This window comes from Cervus elaphus, chromosome 23, assembly GCF_910594005.1.
Source record: "Cervus elaphus chromosome 23, mCerEla1.1, whole genome shotgun sequence".
Taxonomy (NCBI): domain Eukaryota; kingdom Metazoa; phylum Chordata; class Mammalia; order Artiodactyla; family Cervidae; genus Cervus; species Cervus elaphus.
The window spans coordinates 39,721,180-39,747,478 of NC_057837.1; the positions used below are offsets into that span (position 1 = coordinate 39,721,180).

Consider the following 26,299-nt stretch of genomic DNA (forward strand, 5'->3'; position numbering starts at 1 on the left):
GGTTCGCCTGCAAATAGGCATCTGCCACTGGTCAGAAAAGCTTTTGCATATAAAAGAGAAAAAGATCAGAGTAGCTTAGAATATGCCCACGTCTCCCCACAGCTCCTCCAGAAAGGAAGGGAGGGATCCTGTTCACAAAAGGACAGTCTTGCTTTTTGAATGTGTAGAGACTATTAATTGCCATAATAGTACCTTGAATATAGGCAAATGCTTTATTACTGACATTTGAAGCTTCTGACTTCTGCAGTTGATTACTGTTCAGCTCGACACATTCTGAATAGTGATTGGCTAATCCTTGCCTAAGGGGGTGAGAGCCATACATCTCTTGGAAGGTACACGGGTGCTGCATTTGCTTGGAGGTCAGTGACAGTTCTTATTGTCTGTTTACAGGTCACTGGACTTTATGAATTTTGTTTTCCATCTTTTCCGTGTAAGTACATGTTGAATTTTGAGTAATATAGTTGGTTTTATAAGCTAGAAAAGTTATAGAGAAGTAAGATACCATACTCATTATCCAAACATATCTGATATGAATATTGAGGTGGGACCACTTCTCTGTTCTGAAAAAAAAAAAAGGTTGAATAATACATCATGAACTCTTCAAAGTAGGAAATATTGTCATTCTCAATAATTTTTCAGTCATGCTGTTTTAGTATTCTTTCAATGCATAACTTCTTTTAGAGAGTATTTCTCTGGTGTTTTGTTATCAATAGAATCAAATCATGGGCAGAATGCTGGGAGCATCTGAAAATGTCAGGAGTTACAGTGAAGTTAGTCTTTTGTATTTCCTTATAGTTTGTGTTGGCTCAGAGAATTCTGACACCAGTATACTGAGTTTCTGAGGGTAAGAAGGTGGGAACTTGAGGTTGATCTTCTGGTTGGCATCGCCTGACATGTGGGAGCTGCTTGACCCTCTACTGTTGGTTGGTGGATGGCCCCAAGGAGACACCCAAGTGCAAACAAGATTCTCTATCTTAGGGTGTCTGGGCTGCCGCTTCCATTTTTGTTTCACAGTTGTCAAGGGATAGAAATTCTGACCAACCTCTTGTTACCTTATTGGAGGGAAGAAAGGAGGGAAGGAAGACAATGTAGGTTCCTCCATTGAATTTTTATGGCTTTTTTTCATGGCTTGCCTGTCAGTTAAGTCAGGTCAACAACCACACTTCTTCAGTCAGCTAATATAGGCAAGATGTCTATTGTTTTATTTTTCCTTGATTCTCTTTATACTGAGGCTATAAAGCCAAAGAGGCTTTAATTCTGTTGCGTGAAAGCTATGTGATCACAGATTGTATCTCCTCATTTTGTTAAGATCATGAAGCCTTGGCACTGATGTTCTCCATCATAATTTTTTTGAATGAATTTTAAGGCATTTTGAAACTCGGAAACCACTGTAGTGACCCTGAGAGAGGATTTGCAAAGCTGGCTTCCCTCAGAGATGCCCCAAAGTAAATTCACTAAGTTCACTTCATTGCTATTTTAAAGTTCATGCAAAGACAGATCTCCAGTATTGTGACAAAAGCAATGCTGGCTTTAAAACCATAAAAGACATGTTTACTTTTTATTTATTTATTTTTTGGCTGTTCCAGGTGGCATGTGGGATCTTAGTTCCCTCGCCAGGGATCAAACTCACACCCACTACAGTGGACCCCTGTGGGATCTTGACTACTGGACAGCCAGGGAAGTCCAACATGTTTACTTTTTAATTATTTCAGGATACAGGAGACAGGAGCAAAATATCATCATTACTTCATCCTTAATCCTTCCCATGCACAATGAAGCAACTCATTAGTGTCTCCTCCTCCCAGAGGAAGCCCCTGGGACATGGCACTCAGTCCTTCTTTTCAGCTAGAGTATTTCGACAACTTGACTCACAAGTTCCCTTGTGAGTCTTCCCTTCTTGACTCAAGAAGGAGCTGTTATTTTGCTAGAAAGAAGGAGGATAAGGTCAGAGAGTGACACTCCTTTGAGTTGCACGTGTGTCTCCAGGGTCTTGGATTAGCTCAGGCAATGCCTTCACAGGGTTCAGCAGAAGGCGAGATCCCACAGGGACAAATTAGCTCTGGGAAGAGCAAGCTGCTCTGCAGGCGCCTGGCAGAGGGTCTCGGGGGACATGTGGAGCAGAGACGGTCCACAGCAGCACTGTCCCGTAGACACCAAGTTCCAAATGTTCCAGCAGATACATTATTGTTTTTTTTTTCCTTTTTTTAAATTTAAATTTATTTATTTTTAATTGGAGGCTAATTGCTTTACTGTATTGTGTTGGTTTCTGCCATACATCCACATGAATCAGCAATGGCTGTGTGTATGCCCCTCCCTCATGGACCTCCCTCCCCGCCCCCCACTCCAGCCCCCTGCTCTGTGTTGTCACAGAGCACCGGATTTGAGCTCCCTGAAGCATACAGCAAATTTCCACTGGCTGTCTAATTTTACATAGAGTAATGTATATGTTTCAACGCTACTCTCTCAATTCGTCCACCTTCTCCTTCCCCTGCTGTGTCCGCAGGTCTGTCCTTTATGTCCAGTAGACACATTACTAAGAAAAAAAAAGCTAAAAAAGACACAGGTGACATCAACTTTAATAATGTATTTTACTCAATGTACTATGTCCAAAAATTAATCATTTCAATATGTAATCAGTATGAAAAATTATTAAGGGGATCTTGAACATCCCTTTTCTCAGTTTTTAAAATCCAGTGTGTATTTTACACTTAGGGTACATTGCAGTACAAGCGCTAAATTGTCATCTGAAATCCCTGATCTGCTTTTAGAATTCCTAAAATTTATACTTGTCATCAGAACTCCTTGATCTGCTTTGAGGTTTCCTAAGATTTATAGTTGAATGAATAGATTCATATACCCAGTTGTTCTAAACAGACATGCAACTTTTCCAATAACTGAGCTTTTATTTTATTATTTTTTTCTTTACCATTATGCTTTATTAAAGGATATGGAATGTAGTTCCCTGTGCTATACTGTAGGACCTTGTTGCTTATCTATTTGATATGTAATAGTTTGTGTCTACTGACCCCAAACTCCTACTCCATACATTCCCCACTCCCCCTCCCCTTTGCAACCATAAGCTTGTTTTCTATGTCTGTGAGTCTGTTTCTTTTTATAAATAAGTTCATTTGTATCTTTTTTTTTAGATTCCACATGTATGTGATTATATGGTATTTGCCTTTCTCTGTCTTACTTCACTTAGTATGATAATATCTAGGTCCAACCATGTAACTGCAAATGGCATTATTTCATTTTTTATGGCTGAGTAATATTCCATCATGTGTGTGTGTGTGTGTGTGTGTGTGAGTGTGTGTATACATATATACACACATCTTGTCCATTCATCTGTCGATGGACATTTAGGTTGCTTCCATGTCCTGGCTATTGTGAATAGTGCTGTTGTGAACACTGGGGTGCATGTACCTTTTTGAGGTGTAGTTTTCTCCAGGAGTGGGATTGCTGGGTCATACAGTAGTTCTATTTTTAATTTTTTGAAGAACCTTCATCCTGCTCTCCATGGTGGCTGCCTCAGTGTACATTCCCACCAACAATATAGGAGGGTTCCCAAGTATCAGTTTTGAAACTTAAATTTAGATTAATCAAAATGAAATAAAAGTAACAATTGGGTTCCCCCATCACACTAGCCAGGTTCCAAATGCTCGGTGGCCAGAAGCAGCTCCTGGCCAGCATATTGGATAGTGCAGACACAGGTCAGGACACACAGATCTCACTGCCCAGGTGAACCTGCCCTTAGATTTCATCACCCAAGTAAGATCACATCCTGATACAATACAGACATCCGTTCCTGTGTAATCACAGGACTTTTGAGCTGAAAAGGTCTGAGCACCACCCTCTCACCTCATAGAGGCGGGGACCACGACTAGCACAGCATCACTTGGTAAACCCAGGCTTTTGCCATGACAGTGCACTGCTTTATTCACTCCTGGATACAAGTGAATTTGCAAACGCAAGTTTAAAACGCTACTTCCAAAAAAACAGCTGTACCAAATGGCTTCCGTTGTTCACAATATTCTTTTATTTAGGTTTCAGTCAAACGCCAGAAATTTTCTCCGTATTCTTACAGTTGTTTATCTCCCTGAATTTTCTGATTATTTTCCAAATGATAGGAATGTTGAACTTGAATACCGTCTCCTTCACACATTTTACTCCTCTTTTCTTTAGTATTTTACAGCAGGAATTTGTTTAGTGATTAATGAGTTCTGATTTCCAATCACATCAGGACAAGGACTTCTGCATCATTTCTGTGCCGCATCTCACCCCTGAGTTTGTCCTCATCCAGAGCTTCGTGAAGGTGGTTCCCTTCAACAACTGCACCCTAGACCAGGACCTGTATGTCTTCCATCGGGCGGGGTTGCTCAAGTAAGCGGATGCTCAGTGGGCCAAAAGACAGTCTATGAAGTTACAAAAGGAGAATGAAGCAGGAACTCCCTGCCATTTTCATTTAATAACTTATCTTTAAAACTGTTGTCTTGATGGAGGGCTTCATCAAGTGATTTTTACCAATCTAGGGAAAGAGTCATAGTGACAAATTACTAGTCCAGTTAGATATTAAAGCATAATCCAACTCCAAGATAATCAAAACAATGTCATTTGACCATTTCCATGGGTAGAGCAAGGTAACACAAGAAAGAGTCCCACCACAGACCCCAAGAGAGTAAAAATTGAATGTGTGTGTGTGTTTAAAGGTATGTAGATGAATGTATATGATGGCATTTGTGTCCCAGTGGTGGGAAAAGAAAGAATGATTCTGTAAGTGATGGGGTAAAACAAGAACAGAAATATTCTTCATATTCTCCAGTAAAATAAATTCCCACATGATTGAAGAGTTCAGTGTAAATATTGCAATAGGTCCAAATTAGAAACTGTGTCTACAGTGCTAGGTTCCGGGCCAGATTCTGAGAATACAGCAATGAGCAACCTACTGATGTGTCCTCTGTCCTTTCAAAGCTCATAAACACTCAAGTAAAAGTAAACCTGCAGCTGTGATGGGGGTACCAGCCGTGGGTCTGTGGGACCACGGAGACATGTCACTAGAAGAATCAACCTGGTCAGAGGAAGCCCACGAGGAGTGTGAGGGCAGACTGATCCTTACTATGTCTCAGGATAGGGAAGGTCTTTTTAGAACATGCAAGAAAAAAATCAAGATTTGTTTTTAATTGTATATACATAAGAGACATTCTAGAAAAGTCCACAGGACTTTATTAACCTTATGTGCCTTTGGGAAGCAAGACGGGGATGTGGGGGTGTACATGGCAATGTATTCCTTGCTTTATATCTGTGGGCTCTGTTTGATTTTTTTCATTAATAAATTTTATTTTCTAGAGCAGTTTTAGGCTCATAGCACCATTTGTACCAATGATGAACCTATAGGGACTCACCATCATCAACCAGAGTCCACATGAAGTTTACATGAAGGCTTGCTCATCAGTTACACCTTCTATCAGTTCAATTCAGTTCAGTCACTCTGTTGTGTCTAACTCTTTGTGACCTCATGGACAGCAGCACGCCAGGCTTCTCTGTCCATCACCAACTCCTGGAGCTTGCTCAAACTCACGTCCATCGAGTCGGTGATGCCATCCAGCCACCTCATCCTCTGTCATTCCCTTCTTCTCCTGCCTTCAATCTTTCCTGACGGAGTATTTCCCAAGTCCCTCACATCAGGTAGCCAGATTATTGGAGCTTCAGCTTTAGCATCAGCCCTTCCAATGAATATTCATGACTGATATCCTTTAGGTTGGACTGGTTGGATCTCCTTGCAGTCCAAGGGACTCTCAAGAGTCTTCTCCAACACCACAGTTCAAAAGCATCAGTTCCTTGGCACTCAGCTTTCTTTATGGTCCAACTCTCATATCCATACATAACTATTGGAAAAACCATAGCTTTGACTAGACAGACTTTTGTTGGCAAAGTAATGTCACTGCTTTTTAATAAGCTGTCTAGGTTGGTCATAACTTTCCTTCCAAGGAGCAAGCATCTTTTAATTTCATGGCCACAGTCACCATCTGCAGTGATTTTGGAGCCCAGGAGAATAAAGTCTCACTGTTTCCCTTGTTTCCCCATCTATTTGCCATGAAGTGATGGGACCAGATGCCATGATCTTCGTTTTCTGAATGTTGAGTTTTAAGCCAGCTTTTTCCACTCTCCTCTTTCACTTTCATCAAGAGGCTCTTCAGTTCCTCTTTAATTTCTGCCATAAGGGTGGTATCATCTGCATATCTAATGTTATTGATATTTCTCCTGGCAATCTTGATTCCAGCTTGTGCTTCATTCAGCCCAGCATTTCACATGATGTACTCTGCACATAAGTTAAATAAGTAGGGTCACAATATATAGCCTTGACATACTCCTTTCCCAAATCGGAACCAATCTGTTATTCCATGTCCAGTTCTAACTGTTGCTTCTTGACCTTCATACAGATTTCTCAGGAGACAGGTACGGTGGTCTGGTATTCCCATCTTTTTAATAATTTTTCAGTTTATTGTGATCCACACAGCGAAAGGCTTTAGCATAGTCAATGAAGCAGAAGTACATATTTTTCTGAAATTCTCTTGCTTCTTCTTTGATCCAGTGGATGTTGGAAATTTGATCCCTGGTTCCTCTGCCTTTTCTAAATCCAGCTTGAACATCTGGAAGTTCACAGTTGAAGCCTGGCCTGAAGAATTTTGAGCATTACGTTGCTAGTGTGTGAGATGAGTGCAACTGTGCGGTAGTTTGAACATTCTTTGGGATTGGAATGAGAACTGACCTTTTCCAGTCCCGTGGCCACTGCTGATGGGTCAGGTCAAATGTATAATGACATGTCCTCCATTATAATTTCATACAGAGTAGTTTCTAAAACTCCCGTGTACTCCACCTGTTCATCTCTCTCTCCTTCCCCACCATCTCTGTCAGCCACTGGCCTTATCACCATTTCCATAGTTTTGTTCACTGTAGCTCAAACGGTAAAGAACCTGCCTGCAATGCAGGAGACCAGGGTTTGATCCCTGGGTTGGGAAGATCCTCTGGAGAAGGGAACGGCAATCCACTCCAGTATTCTTGTCTGGAGAATTTCATGAACAGAGAAGCCTGGCGGGCTACAGTTTGTGGGGTCACAAAGAATTGGACACAACTGAGCAACTAACACACACACAGAATGTCATGGCTGGAATCATACAGTGTCTGGCCTTTACAGATTAGCCTCTTTCATTTAGTAATTAGTATCTTCAAGTTCCTCCATGTCTTTTCATGGCTTGATAGCTCAATTCATTTTAGCCCTGAATGGTATTCCTTTGTCTGGATGGACCACAGTTTATTTATCCTCTCACCTACTGAAAGACCGCTTGGTTGCTTCCAAGTTTTGGCAACTATGAATAAGACAGACTACAAAGGCAACTACAAACATTCGTGTGCAGGTTTTTGTGTGGACGTAAGTTTTTGACTCATTTGGGTATAAACCAAGGAGCACAACCATAGATTGTATGGTAAGAATATTGAGTTTTGTAAGAAACTACCCCCTTGTCTTCCAAAGTCCTCCACCATTTTGCATTCCTACCTGCAATGAATGCTTCTTCACGTCCTCACCGGCATTTGTCAGTGTTCTGAATTTTTGCCATTCTAATGGCTATATTGTGGTATCTTGGTTTAATTTGCATTTCCATACTGATTTATGATGTTGAGCATCTTTTCATTTGCTGTCTGCAATCTGTGTATCTACTTTGGTGAGACGTCTGTTCATATCTTCTGCCCTTTTTAAGAGTGGGTTGTTTATTTCTGTGTGATTTTTTTTTTTAATTATAGGCATGCATTATGTCCATAATAGAAAATGAAGTTAATTTTGTGTCACTGAGATTTTAAATTTTATTATGACTCAAGTAAAACTTTTATTAGAATGTTCTTTACGCTCTCTGCATTCTTGCATAGAGCATATTGGTGACATTTTCTCATGACTTCTGATGCTACTCATGAATAAACACACTGATGACAGCAGCCAGATGACATACGGTCAGAACTGGGCCCTGGGTCTGCCTGTGGTCGTGACCTTGCTCTTACTTGCTTACTTATTTAATTCATAGCCATGTTCCTTTCTTATACACTTCCTTTCCTTACTATGAACACATATTTCTTTTATTAAAAATTAAGTTTAATTTTTTAAAGCAATGAGACTTTCAACATGCATCTGGAAATTAATCCTGGTGGCAGCAGGGCCCTAGTTCTTCTTTGTAACCATTTGCAATGTCAGCTTCATGTTTGCTTTGTTCTAATCACTTACATATAAAGGTGCAGATTGTGTGCACCTGGGTTATTTTCTGAAAAAGTTAAAGACTCTCAAGCGGAAATAGTTTCCATGTCCTTAGAAAATCATGATCTTTGTCACTGAGTCCTCTTTGGGAACTCTCCTTTGTTGCTCTGAGTTTCATTGACAACCCACCCACCACTGCTCACCCAGGTCTCAGTGTGTTAGTCTTGTGGCTCCTTTGCACTTTTACTCTTGTTCCTGACTCTTGCTGCTTGGAATCTGTGCTTGCGTGTAGGGGGCGATGTCCCTCAAAACCCATGTGTGTGTCACCAACAGGGGATGTCTCTCTTGTGGCCATGGCAGCAGATCATTGTTCTCTAGAGCAAACCTACATCTTTAATTCTTTAAATTCTACCTGCATTCCAGGTAGAGGAGGAAGATAGAAGGGAAGAGGAGAGGGAAGATACGGACTGGGCAGTGATGAGGGTGAACATGAAGAGGCATGAGACATGTGGGGGCGGAGGGCAGGAGGCAGCGGAACAGCCTTGTGGCCCTCCACTGCCCTCCACTGCCCCACTTTTTGAGCCGTGGCTTTAAATACCTCTGTGTTCTTCCATTTTTTGCTTCACTTCTCTTGACATCTGGGATGGATTGTTCTTGCCCTTAAGTTTGGTTACTCTAAATTTCATGACCTTCTGTCCTCGGCTCCCACCGGATCGCCTTCCTCTTCCCTTGGGAAATTATATTTATGTCTGTCACCTGCCCTCTGGCCATGCCGCTGAGCACAGGGACAAATCGCTCGGTTGTTAGCGGTGTCACCTCTCTGTCAACAGATTCCATGAGGGGGCCCCTCTCGTTTCATTTGTGGCTACTGGTCTTTGAGAGGACATTTTCCAGCATTTATGTTAGCTTTCATTTGGAATGTGCATAAACTGAACGCTTTTTAACACTCTCCTTCACCGAGTGATCTCAGCGGTGCCTGCTTATATAACCTGAGGGGAGTGCATGGTATGAGGACCCCTTTTCCTTTCCTCCGCCTGCCTGTCCTTCACCGTTGTGTGTGTGAAAGTCGCTCAGTCATGTCTGACTCTGCGACCCCATGGACTGTAGCGCACCAGGCTCCTCTGTCCAGGCCACAACACTGGAGTGGGTAGCCGTTCCCTTCTCCAGGGGATCTTCCAGACCCAGGGATCGAACCCAGGTCTCCCACATTACAGGTGGATTTTTTACCATCTGAGCCACCATTGCATGGGCTTTTCTTCTTTATTCATGACCAGAGGACACACGTTTGGATGAACCAACTGCTCATTCCATCTTCCTGCCCTTCCAAAGCATGTTTTTCTGAAATTTGCCTTTTTTTTTTTTTAAATTTGGGAGACTTTCAAACTTACTCATCCAACTGAAATATATATATATATATATATATATATATATATACACACATATGTATATATATATATTTGGTGCCAGAAATGATTTTCTATGAATAAACATTGACTTCTAAGTTGAATCATACTACTTATTGTCAACTTTGCTCAGGAAATAAAAATGCCCTTAGGAGTTGGCTTTTAAATGGTTCCTTCCCTCAGTGTTTTTGCTTTATATGCTTTTCCATGGGTGACTCACTCATGCCTGGTGGTCATCTTTTTCTAGCACGTCACCATTCTACCTGTTTCAGGCCCACGTTGTCACTGAGAGTGGTTTAGGGCTATCAGTCTTTCTGGTGCTTTTAACCAGCTTCCTTGAATAGAAGCCAAGAGAAACTTTATTTTGTGGTTATCATTTTGTTTTGGTTTAAACTGAAATGCTGATAGCTGTCGAATTATTTTATGTTTCTATTACATAGATCACTCCTTTGAAATGCAGTAAGATTCAAATTACTTTTTCTTCTGGCATCTAATTCACTGGCGTCAAAAAACCACCCTATATTCTGCAAGACTGAGTGACGACATATACATTGACTTCTACGTATCTAAAACCATTCATTCATTGAACTTGAAGTTGAAAAATTAACTGTTAAATCTTTTTCCTTCTACTTTTATGTATGATTTTCTATTTTGTTATGCATGCAGTCTGATTAAATGCTATAAAATCTGACCTTTGAGGCCAGAATCTACCAAAAGCAGGAGAACAAAATCTCTTGTGAAACAAAACTTTCCAGATCCAAGAAGGAACCAGTGGGCAAGGATAACATCATTTCTTCATGGAGAGGTGACATTTCCTGAACATCCAAGTTCAGCAGAGGCGGGACGTGTGAGGGCAGAGTGACCTGGGGAGGTGAAGGGCCGCAGGGAAGCGTTAGGAAACCAGGGGGCCCCATGTAGGACCCTCTTGGGAGAACTTGCTTCTTCTATGGCTGGAGGAAGCCCCATGGATGGGTGGACAACCATGGCTAAGCTCCTCTCTGATTCAAAGCAGCTCTAGAACCATGTGTGAGCCCTTGAGGAGAAAACACCTAAACCATCTTGGTGTGAGCACGTGTTCACTTCTGGGAAGGTTGTGCAAGGTAACCTGCAGAACAGGTGGTGGGCTGGGTGTGTGGTCTCCTTCCCGGTTCTGTGCCTGGTTGTGGGACAGAGGAAGAGACCCAGCACAGAGCTGGTAATGAAAGAATGATGATCCGAAACTCCTCATTCCAAACTTGTGGAGAGATACAAGTAGGAACATCTGAACTAGATTTTGGCACAAGGTGGCCATGTGAGAACCATGTTCTTATCTTTCACTTAAAAATTGCTCATGCTGTTTCTATTATTCAGTTCAGTTCAGTCGCTCAGTCGTGTCTGACTCTTCGCAACCCCATGGACTGCAGCATACCAGGCTTCTCTGTCCATCACCAACTCCTGGAGCTTACTCAGACTCATGTCCATCGAATCGGTGGTGCCATCCAACCATCTCATCCTCTGTCATCCCCTTCTCCCCCAACCTTCAATCTTTCTCAACATCAGGGTCTTTTCAGATGAGTCAGTTCTTCGCATCAGGTGGCCAAAGTATTGGAGTTTCAACTTCAGCATCAGTCCTTCCAATGAATATTCAGGACTGATTTCCTTCAGGATGGACTGGTTGGATCTCTTTGCTGTCCAAGGGACTCTCAAGAGTCTTCTCCAACACCACAGTTCAAAAGCATCAATTCTTCAGTGCTCAGCTTTCTTTATAGTCCAGCTCTCACATCCATACTTGACTACTACAAAAACCATAGCTTTGGCTAGACAGACTTTGGTGGCAAAGTAATGGCTCAGCTTTCTAATATGCTGTCTAGGTTGGTCATAACTTTTCTTCCAAGGAGCAAGTGTCTTTTAATTTTATGGCTGCAGTCATCATCTGCAGTGATTTTGGAGCCCAAGAAAATAAAGTTTGTCACTGTTTCCATTGTTTTCCCATCTATTTGCCATGAAGTGATGGGACTGGATGCCATGATTTTAATTTTCTGAATGTTGAGCTTTAAGCCAACTTTTTCACTCTCCTCTTTCACTTTCATCAAGAGTCTCTTTAGTTCTTCCGTTTCTGCCATAAGGGTGGTGTCATCTGCATATCTGAAGTTACTGATATTTCTCCTGGCAATCTTGATTCCATCTTGTGCTTTATCCAGCCCCACATTTCTCATGATGTGCTCTGCATATAAGTTAAATAAGCAGGGTGACGATATACAGCCTTGATGTACTCTTTTCCCAATTTTATTATTATTCTATTGTTCAGGTGATAGCAATTGATTGGGGCTTCCCTGGTGGCTCAGTGGTAAAGAATCTGCCTGCCAGTGCAGGAGATGCAGGGGACATGGGTTTGATCCCTGGGTCAGGAAGATCCCCTGGAGAAAGAAATGGCAACCCACTCCACTGTTCTTGCCTGGAAAACTCCATGGACAGAAGAGGCTGGTGGGCTACAGTCCCCGGGGTCACAAAGAGTTGGACACGACTTAGAGACAAAGTAATTGATCATTTTTATATCAGTTAACTATAGATATAGATTGTTCTTTACAAATGTGCTGCTTTGCCCATAGAACGGAAGCAAACATTAAAACATAAGCACAAATATTCACTACAGTTGGAAGCAAAGAAGGTTAGAGTATTTTACTTTATTAGTTGTAGGAGGAGTAGCCTTGTCCTATTTGATAATAACACTAATAACCCCCTAATGACTGGAGAGCGTGTCTTGTATGAACCCTACATTGTATGCAGGGCCCAGCCTCCAGCCTAAGGTGGAAACATCACCTCCCCTTCGCGTGGGTCCACAGCTCCACCCCGTGGCAAACAGGCACTCAGATGCCCTGCATACCTAGGTATGGGGTGGGCTGGAGCTCTGCACTGAGTTGCCAGCCTAACACACTGTGGCACTGCCTGCCCTGGGTGCGGACAGCCACCACCTTGCTCTGATTAGAGACTCCAGGGGCACAGATTGATGCTGATCCTCCCCAGGCCCATGTCCAGGACCCCAGCGAGGAGGGGGCAGGATTGCTCAAAGTGGGGCTCCCCCAGTGATGCACCCAGTTGTCACCCTGGCAGAGGATGGAAGCCATCACAGGGCAGAGGTGGAGGAGAAACCATCGTGGGAGCTGGCGAGGTGGGTACCACGTGCCAGCCAAGGCATCAAGCCCTGAACATGCTCCATTGTCCTCCTAGACTTCACGTAAAAACACGAAATCAAAGATCAAATTATTAAGAAATTTAAGACTCATGAAGCCAGCCTGGGTTCAGTGTAAGTTCTTAACTTCTTAACATACTTTATAAATTTGACAAAGAATTTGGTTTTATGTATGAAGCAAATGTGACATAAAGCATGGTGCTGAACATTTTAAATGAAATAAATTTAAAATTTGACTTTGTGTTGTTTGGTTAATGGTTACAGTCGGTGTTGTTGTTTTCTTTTAACCTTATTCTTTGCACTTTTTAAATGAATGTTTTCTAGAATGAAGAGTTACTTTTTAATTAAATCCCAATGTTATATAAAAATATTTTACTGGATATTATTTTATATAAGTGTGATCTGTTACAATCTTGTCTCCATTTGGGGGACAGGGAGAATATGTATTTTAGTACTGTAAGCTGAAAAAGAAAATGTGTCTCTTCTTACCCAGGACCATTAAAATAAGATTAGCTACCCTCTCGGACACTCCTGGTGTTGAAAAGCTCGTCAGCACCCTCATGCCGTCTAAAAGCATATTGGAGGATTTGAAGCAGTACAACGAGGCTCGCAGGGACCCTGTAAGTACCTGCTACTTCCAGATTGGCTTCCTTTCCCCATGCTTTGGTACCATTATGAGCCGTGTGGGTTCCATCCCGAAGTTTTCTCGGGCCTTGTTAGAGAATTGGGTGGTGGGGAGCAACAGAGGTAGGGTTGGGAGAGGGGAGGGAGATAAAAAGAACAAGGAAACTGAGGTTTAAAGAAGTTTGGGGCTGTTTTTCTCACTAGTGGCCCCATGGGGGCTGATCAGATATGCCCTAAATCCTTATCTCAGGCATAGAAAATTTGAACTTGATCTAGGCAACATGTAAGAAAATGAGACCCCAGTGCTTGGAATAGGCACATCTGAGTCCGGTTAGAGGATCCTTGGGTCCCTGGTGCCCATCCCAGCAGCACCCATTTCACCCTCTGGATGATGGGTTGGTCCATACGCTTTTGTTGAGCTGGCTGCATCCCCAAGGATCAGATTGGCTGGGAAGATCCTGTGTGACAAATTTGGGGCTCTCGTTATACTACTGTAAGTACATTATACATTTGGCATAACAAAGGACAAGCTAGCAGTGGTCCTTATGTCATCGCTGCCTTCTTAAGAACCGCGCCAGTTACCTTCCTCCAGATGTGGAAGAATGCATGTGGTTAGGAAAATGCTTCATTACTGTTTTGATGAATTTTATTTTTAAAAAATTTCACTGAAGCATAACCAATAAAAAAGTTTGATGGATGTCACAATTTGAACACGCCAATTTGAATAAGCAGGAAACAGACTAACCCCAGCCCACCAGAAGTCCCTTTCAAGTTCTTGTTTAGTGACTCCCCCTTCCCCCCAGGTTAGTACTACCTTCACTTCTTAAATACCTGGCTTTTGAGCTTTATTTAAAGGGATCGGACAATATGTTTTCTGACACCAAGCATCTTTTGCTCAGCCACGACTGTGAGGTTCATCCACAGTGTGGTGTACAAAGTACTTCATTGCTTGAACATACCCCAGTTTATTCATTCCACCTCTCAGGTCATCTGGCGAGTTCCCAGTTATGGGCTCTTTTGAATAAACCATTCAGTCAATCTAAAACTCATCAAGAGGGAGGCAACAAACACAAACATGGTGAGAGTTTTAATAAGTATAAAGGCACTGAATTAAAACTTCCCTTCAGCACATGTTTTTCTGTTTTGGTTTGTCTTGGTCTCTTTTGGTTTTGGTTTATATATTTTTTTTGTTCCTTCCCTCTTGGCTGGCTGACACAGTATATGACGTAGTGGTCCAGTTCTTAAAGCGGGTTCCAAGGAACTCTAGGGGTCCCCAAGACATTCAAGGAGTCTGTGAGGTTAAAACTCTCCTCCTAAGAAGAGTAAGAAATTATTTTCCTTTTCTGCTGAATTGATATTCGCTCTGATGATGCAAAAGCAGTGGTGGGAAAAACCTCAGGGACCTCGGTGTGGCTCGGGGGTGGGGCAGCAAACTTGCCAGAGGTCACCGAGTTTGCTCTCACAGCAGCGACAGGATCAGAAAGCCCATGATGGGAGGTCACTGTGCACCAGCAGAAAGGCTAAATCTAAGAAGAGGGACACCGCTCGGTGCTGGCAAGGATGCTGGGAAACTGGGTCACTCCTCTGTCGCTGGTGGGGATGCCACTGAATAGTGCTCATCTGTAGCAAACGATGTACTGTGTTTTTGTTCGTTTAAGTATAGTTGAGTTATAATGTTGTATTAGTTTCAGGTGTACCACAGAGTGATTCAAATAAATATATGTATATCTATACAGTAAGTCCTTGTTGTTTATCTGTTTTATATATAGTAATGTGTATCAGTTGAGCTTCCCCAGTGGATCGGTGGTAAAGACTTCTCCTGCAATGTAGGAGCCGAAGCAGATGTGAGTTCATTCCCTAGGTCACGAAGATCCCCTGGAGGAGGAAATGGCAACCCACTCCAGTATGCCCGCCTGAAAAAAATCCCACAGACGGTGGAGCCTGGTGGGCTACAGTCTGTAGGATTGCAAAGAATCGGACATGACTGAGCCAAACAGTCAGTATATCAGTTAATTTCAAGCTCCTAACTTATCTCTCCCATCACCCCTTTCTCCTTTGGTAACTGTGGTGGTTTTCCATGTCTGTGAGTCTGTTTCTGTTTTGTAAATAAGCTCATTTGTATCATTTTTTGTTAGATTCCACAAATAAGTGATATTATATGAGATTTATTTTTTTTCCTGTCTGATTTACTTCACTTAATAAGATCATCTCTGGGCCCACCCATGTTTCTGCAAATGGCAAATTTCATTCTTCTTTACAGATGAGTAACATTCCATTGTATGTAAGTATCACATCTAATTTCTCCGTTCCTCTGTTGATGGACATTTATGTTGCTTCCATGTCATGGTTATTGTCAATAATGCTGCAATGAACATTGGGGTGCATGTCTCTCTTCAAATTAGGATTTTCATCTTTTACAGATATATACTCAGAAGTGGAATTGCTGGATCATATGGTTGTTCTGTTTTTAGTTTTTTAAGGACCTCTGTACTGTTGAGGGATGCACTGTTGATTCATGCATCAACTTGGGTGAATGTCCAGTGTGTGTGCGTGTGTGTGTGATCGGTTGCTCAGTCATGTGCAACTCTTTGCAGCCCCATGGACTGTCACCCACCAGGCTCCTCTGCCCATGGAGTTTTCCAGGCAAGAATATTGGAATAGGGTGCCATTTCCTATTCCAGGGGATCCTCCCAACCCAGGGATCCAACCCACATCTCTTCCATCTCCTGCATTGGCAAGCAGATTCTTTACCACTAGAAAATGTTTAGAGAATTATGCTAAATGGAAAAATAAGCCAATCCCTAGAGGTTGTATACTGTATGATTTTCCTTGTATGACATTTTGTAAATGATAACACTTTAGAGCTGGAGAACAGATCACTTGTTGCCAGGGTTAAGGATGGGAGCTGGGCAGAGGGCAGACAGGTGTGGTACAATAGGCAAGCCAAGAGATCCTTGTGTTGGACTGTCTAGTATCTTGACTGCAATGGTGGGCGCATGAACCCACACAGGGGCTAAAACTACATAGACCTGAATACACACACACACACAATCACATCAGTGTGCTTTCCCTGCCTGTCATATCATACTAGTGTTCTGCAGAAGGTTGCCATTATAGGATCCTGGGCAAAATGTGCAAGGAATCTCTCTGTATTGTTTTTTACAACTGCTGGTGAATCTGCAACTATCTCCATAGACATTTTAATTACAATTCAAAAAAAAAAAAAAGAGGCGAGCCAGTTTTCCTTGAAGCTGTAAACATTATTAACTTACTAAGCCTCAGTCCTTGAGTATATGTATTTGCCATATTCTGTGTAGCAAAATGAGATTTGCCCATACCGCTCTTGGGCTGCAGACTGAAGCACGGTGGTGGTTTGAAGAAAAATATTTCTGAGGTTGTTTGAATCACAGCACTGCTGTCGCAGAGCAGCTGGCAGACAAAATATGGTTATTTAGTCCTGGGGAGCTGGCAGACTTTTTCTTCAAAGTGAACAAGGTGAGAGGGTCACTCCACGAAGACAACTGACAGCATGTATCCTCTATGATGAAGTCCAAGATTTCAAGAAAAACTTAGACTTTTAGAAAATCAGTATCTGCCATCATAAGCTTGACAGCTCCCCCAAAACTTAAAAACAGGTTTTCTGATGAAGCTGATGGTGATATTACCAAATGCAGTGTTTTGATATTTTGTGATTAAAAATAGGTCAACATTTGGGAAATCTACATAAGCTTGGCGAACCAATATTTTCCAGGTAGACAGGCCATGATATTACAAAATCATGCAGAAGTGATAAAGTGAAATCATGCAAAGTGAAGAAGACACCAGTGAATTTCAATGTAGTAGGACATTCACTGTTAGGTTTCAGATCCACACTGCAACAAATCTTTAATACAATACTTAAGACATGTTACTTTTTGGTGGAGCATCAAAGAAGAATATCCATAATTATCTGAAAAGATTGTTTAAATACATCTCCTTTTTCCAACTACTGTCCTTATGAAGACAGATTTCTTTTGTATTCCTTTCAACCAAACTAATATATTACAACAGATTGAATACAGAAGCAGATGTGAGAATCCAGCTGTCTTCCATTAAGCCACACATTCGAGATCTGCAAAAATAGGAAACAATGCTACTCTTTTCTTTAAATCTGTCAGTTCAGTTCAGTCACTCAGTCGTGTCCAACTCTTTGCAACCCCATGGACTGCAGCACACCAGGCTTCCCTGTCCATCACCAACTCCCAGAGCTTACTCAGACTCATGTCCATTGAGTTGGTGATGCCATCCAACCATCTCATCCTCTGTCATCCCCTTCTCCTCCTGCCTTCAGTCTTTCCCAGCATCAGGGTCTTTTCCAATGAGTCAGTTCTTCGCATCAGGTGGCCAAAGTATTGGAGTTTCAGCTTCAGCATCAGTCCTTCCAATGAATATTCAGGGTTGATTTCCATTAGTATGAACTGGTTTGTTCTCCTTGTAGTCCAAGGGACTCTCAAGAGTCTTCTCCAGCACCACAGTTCAAAAGCATCAATTCTTCAGCACTCAGCTTTCTTTATGGTCCAACTCTCACACCCATACATGACTACTGGAAAAACCATAGCTTTGACCTTTGTCAGCAAAGTAATGTCTCTGCTTTTTAATATGATGTCTAGGTCAGTCATAGCTTTTCTTCCAAGGAGCAAGCGTCTTTTAATTTCATGGCTGTAGTCACCATCTGCAGTGATTTTGGAGCCTAAAAAAATAAAGTCTCTCACTGTTTCCATTGTTTCCCCATCTATTTGCCATGAAGTGATAGGACTGGATGCCATGATCTTTGTTTTCTGAATGTTGAGTTTTAAGCCAGGTTTTTCACTTTCCTCTTTCACGTTCATCAAGAGGCTCTTTAGTTCTTCTTCGCTTTCTGCCATAAAGGTGGTGTCATTTAAATATTTCTCTAAATATTTTGTCAAATTAAAAAATTTGCTTTAACAAATAAATTCAACAAAAATTCATAGAAGAATCCAGAATTTTCTCAATTTTAATTTCTAATACAGAAAGTAGTAGCAGACATTACAGACATGAACCAATGCTCTTTGGCGTCCTCAGGACACAGGGCTCCTGGGCTGACAGCGAGAACCACTGACGTTGTGCTAAAGAAAACAGTTGTTGTTCAGTCACTAAGTCATGTCCGACTTTCTGCGACCCTAGGGACTGTAGCCTGCCAAGCTCCTCTGTCCATGAGATTATCCTGGCAGGAATACAGATTCCCAGTCAAAAGCACGTGGTTGGAATCAATAGATCCGTTCCATAGTAGTTGGAGATCTTGTCAAGGTGGACTCCCAAGCCTTGTTTTCTCACAAATGAAGTAGAGACAAAATGGTAATATTTACCTCATAGGGTTGGAGTGAGGGTTAAATGCAATCAAGGAGGTCATTGAACCTATTACTTGGCCCAGAAGGTGATAGGATGGTGGCTTTATCATTGTTGTTCTATGATCACGGTTGAAACCCGTTAAGGACAGCTTACAGAAACATTAATAGCAATATTTTGAAAGGTCCTAAAGCATCTTCTTCTCTTTCCAGGACGGAACACCACTTCAGGTATTTGTAGCTGAAGTTGCAGAACAGGTAGTCGGCATTGCAGTGATCAGAAATGAAATGGTAAGCTGGGAAGTGGATATGACTTCCCTTTACTAAGCCTTTTCCTCTCCTGAATCAACGCACGATGTCCCTTTTCTAAGTTTCATTTTTACTTATTTAATACAAATGTCTCCTTTTCCCTGAAGGCTATAGATCTGCTTGCATCCCACTTGGCAGCCACTTTTTTTTTTCAGTCAAAATGTTTAAAATGTTACAAAGAATACATGGAAACATTCACATTCTAAAAATTCAAATAACCTCCCAACACCAAAAAAAGTCCCAGCTCTCTCCCCAAAGAATTACTCTATTGAGAATTATGCATTTATCCTTTCCAACATCCTTTCTTGCACTTAATAACATGCATCGTGTGTGTTTGTTGTTAAGTGGACATCTAATTTTATTTTGTCCCAATGCACAGCCAATTATTCCAAAGTATTTACTACTGAGCAGTCCATTCTTTCCCTGCTGATTTAAAATGCTGTCTTTACGTTATTAAATTTCCATGTGTCTGTGTCTATTTTTACTCTCTATTCCATTCCATAGATTTATTTGTTAATAGCTATTGCATTATCATGTGTTTTGGTATCTGGTACGGAAGTCTTCTCTTATTTGTTTTCTTTACCTAAAATTTCTTGGTTTTACTTGACTGTTTTCTTTTCCAGATAAACCTTGTAACACTTACTATGAATTTATTTGTGCCTATGTAGATTTTACAGAACAATTTAGGCAGAACTGATAAATATAATATTGAGACTTCCCACCTGGGAACATAGCTTCTGGAAGATATCAAGGAACTTCTCTCCTATTTCTAGTTCACTAAAAGTTTTTATTGTGCATGCATATTGAATTTTATTAAATGTGTTTTGGCGTTTATTGATATGCTCATGTGACTTTATTTCTTCAATGTATTCAAACTATCCTTGTTCTTAGATTCCTTTGATTCAATATATCCTTAAGAATTTTTGGAGAGAGGGTGGAAGAGGGCTGGGTCTCTGAGTCCACACACATACAAGTTTTCATCTGTCCTTACACCTGAATTCAGCTGTGTATAGAATTCCTATGCAAATGATTTCTCATCAGAGTGTTGCTTTTACTCTCATCATCTTCTAGTAGCCAATGTCCCAGGTAAAATACAATCTGATGTAAATAAATGTATGTTTGTTTGCTTTCTCTCTTGAGAATTCCCTTTTCCTTTTTATTCCTGAAATTCTTGTAAAGTATCTATGTCTCTTTTGAGCTTGTGAACCTCTTTCTTTCATGATTTCATTAATTATTTCTTCTCTTTCATTTTCAGTATTCTCCTTGTCTTAAATTCCTTTTTAAGTGGAATTGACCCTTCGCTGTCTCATATCTTTTTTCCTGTACTTTTTAATCTCTTGTACTTGTTACTCTTCATTCTAGGAGATTTCCTTGATTTTTGTCTTCCAGATTCCTAATGCACTGTTCAGCCATGTCTATTCAGAACTTCTACTGGAATTTTAATTTCAGAGTTCATGTATTTAACTTCCAAGTCTCTTACTTGTTCTCTTATTGTTCCTTTATTTTTTGTAGCAGCTTGTTTTTTATGTTTATGTGAGATCCTTTTTGGTATCCCTGAGGACATTTGGTAGAATTTTCTTTTTAATTATCTTCTGTTTGCTGGATAACCTCTGTTTCCTCTGGAGTGAGTGGTATGTTTCTCTATCTGATCTTTTGCATTTCTCAGTTTACCTCAAAAGTCTGTCCATGTCATGAATGAGAGATCAAATGGTCAGTGCGAATGACTGGCATGGTCTCCCTGACAGTGTGTTTATCCGCTTCTCCATGACATTGCCCTGACCACTGGGAGGCTGCCTACAAGCTGGGACTCAAGGCTCTCTAGGTTGTTAGCACAGGTGTGAGGAGCAAATTCCAAAGCTCTGAGCCATGCTCCGAAGTAAGCCATCAAAGCAGGTGACTTTCAGGAAACTTAAGCTTTTAGCTTTTCAAAAATTAACAATGAAAATGAGATTAGTAAGTAATAGGAGAAAATAACTCGTCTCTCATTATTGTACCTAGTCTTTTTTCTTTCATTGGGCATTTCGCTCAGAGAAGCCCTGGATCTGGTGCACAGGGCAGTGTGTTTCCTCATAGCAAAGCCCTAGAAACAAGTTAGATGTCCATCCAGAGGGGATCAGCTAAATAGACACTCCTCTGGCCACATGCTGGAACATGATAATGCAGGAGAGAATCATTAGCTCACACTCCAGGTCTCTCCAGGGAAACTTCTTGAAGATCGACCTAAGCATGACCATCAGAGCAGTTCTTTGCTGAGGTGGCCGTTGTGAGCTGTTAGTCACTGATAAAGGGTGTCCGGGCAGCATCCACTGCAGGACTGAGTCCCTGTTTTCACAACTCAAAACCTCACTGTGGTAAACATCCCTGTGTGTATATCTTTGGGCATGTGTATTCAACTTTTCTCCCCAAGGATGAATGCCATTTAGAGCGGATGCTGGGGTAGATCTCTTCCTAGTCCCACCAGGTGTAGTTCAGTCTCTACCCTGGCTCCTTAGAAAGAGAAGGGAAAGGCATGCCCTTAAAGTTTTTTTTTTTTTTTTTTCTATTTACTTCAATCATTGCTTTATTTTTTTTTTTTCTGTTTCATGATTTTTTTTTAAAATTTTTATTTATTTATTTATTTATTTTTTTGGTCATACATTGATATGAATCAGCCAGATGTTTCTTAGAGGATGCATGCCATTTGTTTAAAACCCTCTCAGGTGTCCTTTCTCACCTCTTTTTTCTTTTTTTAGGATATAGAGTATATCCGATCTCACTACAACATTGAAGATTTCATCTACTTCAATCACCACCAGCGTGAAGAGCACGGACACCTGTATCACTTTGTCCTGAATCCCATTTTCCGGCACTACACCAAGTTTTTTCTCAAGGAGATCCTCCGTTTAGGATACAAATCTTGTCTCTACTACCCTGTTTACCCACAAGTCAAGGAAAGCAAGGTAAAAGAGTGTCCTCAGTCACTTCTCCTGCAGATAAGCATCCACGGTGTCATTCGTATTGTGTGCCAATATTTTATTTCTTCCTCATTCCATGGATTTTGACTATATATGTATATATATATATATATGACATATGCATCATATATACACACATGTGATACATATATATACATATGTGATACATATATATATGATACATGTATATTTGACTATATATGGATTTTGACTCTGAATTTCAAATGACCATACTGAATTTGGTCCTTTTCACACACTCTAGGGAAAACCCAGAAGGCTTTGAATTTCTGAAACCATCACAACCCACACAATTAGTAAAACAATTTGTTTGCTTTTCCATATCAACTAAACAGAGACGGGAAGCTATGGAAAAGTGTCCTAAGGGATGTGAGAATCAAATGATCTCTCACATACATTAGTGAATGCCAAAACGTCCCATGATGTTCTTCAGGCAAAGAACGTTCCAGTAGTGAACTCATAGGATAAATCAGTTCAATTCTGAATACTGGTATGCTATCATGACATTCCAAATTAGCACTGTAACATCCCATAAAAGTGATGGATGAAAAGTGGAGATAAGTGATACTGATGCAGCCTTTATGTAGTGAAACACCTCTATGTCTTGCATAGCACTTGTTATGTGTACACACGGAAGCTCTTGCTTCTGTTCATCCTGCTTCAGTCTCCTTCATTGCACTTCTCACTAGCTCTCATTCTGTATTGTTCCATGAAGCTGGAGCTTTTTGTCCTGTTCAGAGCTCGACCTTCAATGCCTAGAAGAGTCCCACCTGTGCTCACACACACACTCACTGTCCTGTTTGCTCGAAGGCAAAGGCTTCTCAGAGCTGGACTCCCAGGCTCTTCTTTCCTGCGAGATGGTCCCTCTGCCACTGAGAGTGTCGAGGCAGACTTGAGGGCTGTTGCGAGGTGAACCCCCAGACTAGGTTGAAATTGTCCCATAATCCATTTGTGGCTCTGCCTGGATTCTGACACTGTCACTTTTCTTCTTAATTACCATGATGAGTTAAGTGGATTTTTTTAAAATGCTCTGAATTATCCAACTGAAAACAATCTAAGGTATATGGGTACATGCACATAACAGTAATTTTACCAACGTATCTTATTTGACAAATGCCTTTTGGAAGAACAGAAGAAATGGGGGAGAAAGAAGGAAAAACATGGGAAAGATTGGTAGCAAATGGAGAATACGCTCAAAAGATGATTTTTTTTCCCCGATTAAAACACAGCACAACAGTAACATGAATGCCCCAGATTTGAACTCACAAAATGGGAAGTGTAACAGCTTTGCCTGAAAAGCATGGCCCTGTGCAATTGCTTTGCACTTCCCATTTGGCCAAGTGCCAGCTTGGTGACCTTCAGGATGTGACATTAAATCCTCAATTTTTATTCATAGTGGTGTCTGTACGTGCCAGGTTGGTAGAGTCTTTTTGCATCCATCCTAAAAAAAATGGTACCCTGAACTGAACTCAGTGGGTGTTCACATATTCCCCTCGTGGTGTAGAATTAGCACCATGTTATGCACTATTGTGTATATAACATAAAAACACACTTGGAAACAGATTTCCTCTCTGTTTACATCTCTGGTTGATTTATACACATCCATTTAAACAAGTGCAAGAAGCAATTCCAAATAGTGCAAATGAGACTCTCCAAATTCTGCTATAAATCCCCAGTCAACAGCAATATAAGTGACTCTTGATTGACACAACGAAGACAGTTTTCTCCACAACCTCCTGCCAGAACATGTGCTGAGAACTTGTCCAGGCTTAAAAACAGAGCTTTGGCTAGAGACCCCAAGGTTCTTCTTTTCAGCGTGTAATATCAGGAGCTGAAGTTCAATGGTGAAGGATTTTAAAAAATCCCTTCTAGAAGCTCTTAAGTTGGGTAACATTAATATCTAAAGCATCCATCTAAAACATGATTTACTATAGCCCATTTCAGTAAGCATAAATCCAGCTCATAATTTAGGATTGAATATAAATCAAAATAATCTAATTCAGCCCCTACCTCACCCCCACCTCTCCAGTCTCATCCTTTGATTTTAAAGCACTCATTTGATCCAGAAAGGTCCAGTTGAAGTAGCAGTGACTTTCACAAACATGAGGTTTGTTCACATCCCTGCCCTATTGCCCCTCAGATGACATTTTTTTAATCTACATGCCCTCTTAAGGCAGTTTGTGCCAAAGACACAAAGGTTACCAGGATGCAGATAACACAGCTTATTAATGGGGTCAAATCAAGCTGATTCATGATCACTGTGGAGAAGAATATCCTCCTGGGGAAAATACTTGAGCTGAAAAATCCCATAAACCAAACCACTTGTTTATCTGTCATTCCCACAGAGATAGTAATGCAATTACTCCCATAATTATCTTCATTAGTGTCAGGCATTATCTACAATTCATTCCTCTGCTCGAAGTGTATGTTTGTTTATTTGCCGATCTCCCCCTTTTCCCCCCACCCGCCCTCCAGTTGTCGAGTCTGGCATCTGTGCGCTCGGGCTCCCACACCCTCCCGGCTAAAATAGAGGTTGCTGTCTCCCAGGTCCCCAAGGCCCACTCGCTGACGTCCGCCCTCCACTACTTGGTTCCCGTGCGGCCCCGACGACAGATTGTCTATCCCCTGGAAAAGCTTGGCATCAACGCTCCATCAAAGGAGGTCTCCAAGGACGCGGTGGGTAGCCGGCGGCAGCAGGCGGGGCACGGTGCCAGCGCGGCGGGGCGTGGCAGATGGGGCGGCGCTGGAACGGGGGCCTGGGGCGGCTCCTTCATCCCCGAGCCCGGGCTCCCCGCGGCCCCTGCCCTCAGGTGGTGCCTCCGCGGAGAGCCCGGAGCAGGGCGCCGAGGGGGTCCTTGTGACGCCCCCCTGCATCTCAGGACCAGTGGGGCTGGCGTCAGCCTCCCAGCATCGTTGTGGGCTTTGCCGCCTTGCTGCAAAGCATACGCCCCTTCCCTCAAGCTTTCGTTGCACGATTTGAGAACCGGTATCTGGCTGCATTAGGATGTCGGGGCTGAGTCTGAGCTGGGTTTTGTTCACTCTTTCGCGGGCAGTCAGCGCTGCCCTGGGGAGCGGCGGTGTGTCGGGTGGGAGCGCCGGGGGGGACGTTAAAATGACAGCCCTGGGCCGCCCTTACCAGCAGAACAAGAGAAGGAACCACACAGAGCCTAGGTTTCGCTTTCAATGGAGGTGTACGTGTAAACAGCCACACACACAGGGCCAGCCATATTCAGGAACTCGGCTGTGACTTAGGCTGACTCACAGGTGAGCCTGTTCTGTTTGTGCACACTTGCGCATAAATGAGAAAGACAGCCCTCAGTGGGCTGACGTTTGTCCTCTGTGAGAGAGAAAAAAGTGCAAAGCTTAAATTCTCCAAACCTTTAGCCAAGGAGTTGGTCATCAGAGCTGCATGTGGTGCTCAGACCAACCGGAGAGAAGCCTGATGCTGCCCAAAGTCATCACCGCACTATCCCCAGCTCCTGCTTTACTTGCTGGAGGTGGGGGGGCGCTCCCCTAAGACCCATCTTTGAGGCAACTGCTGACTGTGACCCAGGTTGCTGTAAGTCCTACGTTTATCTCTAAATTATAAAATTAAACAGAAATTTTTTATTTATTTTCTGATAAGTTCTAACTTTGTCTTTGAGTAGAGACTGAAAACAAAGCAATCCTTTTGCCCTCTCCCAGTCTTCCTCACGGAAAACGTGAGGCATCCTCAAGAAGCAGAGCAAATCCTGTGACAGAAAAGAGATTCTCCCGACCAAACCAAGAGACTTTATCTTCTTTTTTTTTAGTGTACAATCCCTCATAGACTGGTAGTTTTATGAAGCATGATTTCCTGAAAGAAGAAGGTTAAAAACAGAGGCCAAATTCAAGTCTTATTATTTTGTTACTAGATTTCACAGATCCTGAATTACTCTGTCTTGCTCTAGAGGGCTTCCCAGGTGGCACAGTGGTAAAGAATCCACCTGCCAATGCCAGAGATGTGGGTTCAATCCCTAGGTTGGGAAGATCCCCTGGAGGAGGAAATTGCCATTCACTCCAGTATTCTTAACTGGGAAATTCCATGGACCGAAGAGCCTGGCGGGGTATAGTCCATGGGGTCAGAAAGAGTCGGACATGACTGAGCACACAGGCAACCTTGCTCTAAAAGCTTCTGAAGGCAGAGGGGGCCCCTGTCTCAGCCCACTCGATGAGCTTCACTGAAAGTCCTGGATCCTCTGCCCTCAGCTGCAACAAGT

At 42.0% G+C, this 26,299-nt stretch overlaps 1 protein-coding gene across 1 annotated transcript in view; it reads left to right on the plus strand.

Annotated features, from left to right (window-relative positions):
* The window catches only part of CFAP61 (cilia and flagella associated protein 61), a 242,944-nt gene that overhangs the window by 82,176 nt on the left and 134,469 nt on the right, over positions 1-26,299 (plus strand). The window contains exons 12-17 of the mRNA XM_043882897.1: positions 391-430; positions 4,241-4,380; positions 13,305-13,431; positions 18,994-19,071; positions 21,822-22,028; positions 24,609-24,737. Of these exons, the coding sequence (XP_043738832.1) occupies positions 391-430; positions 4,241-4,380; positions 13,305-13,431; positions 18,994-19,071; positions 21,822-22,028; positions 24,609-24,737 (721 nt within the window). The remainder of the gene's footprint in view (positions 1-390; positions 431-4,240; positions 4,381-13,304; positions 13,432-18,993; positions 19,072-21,821; positions 22,029-24,608; positions 24,738-26,299) is intronic.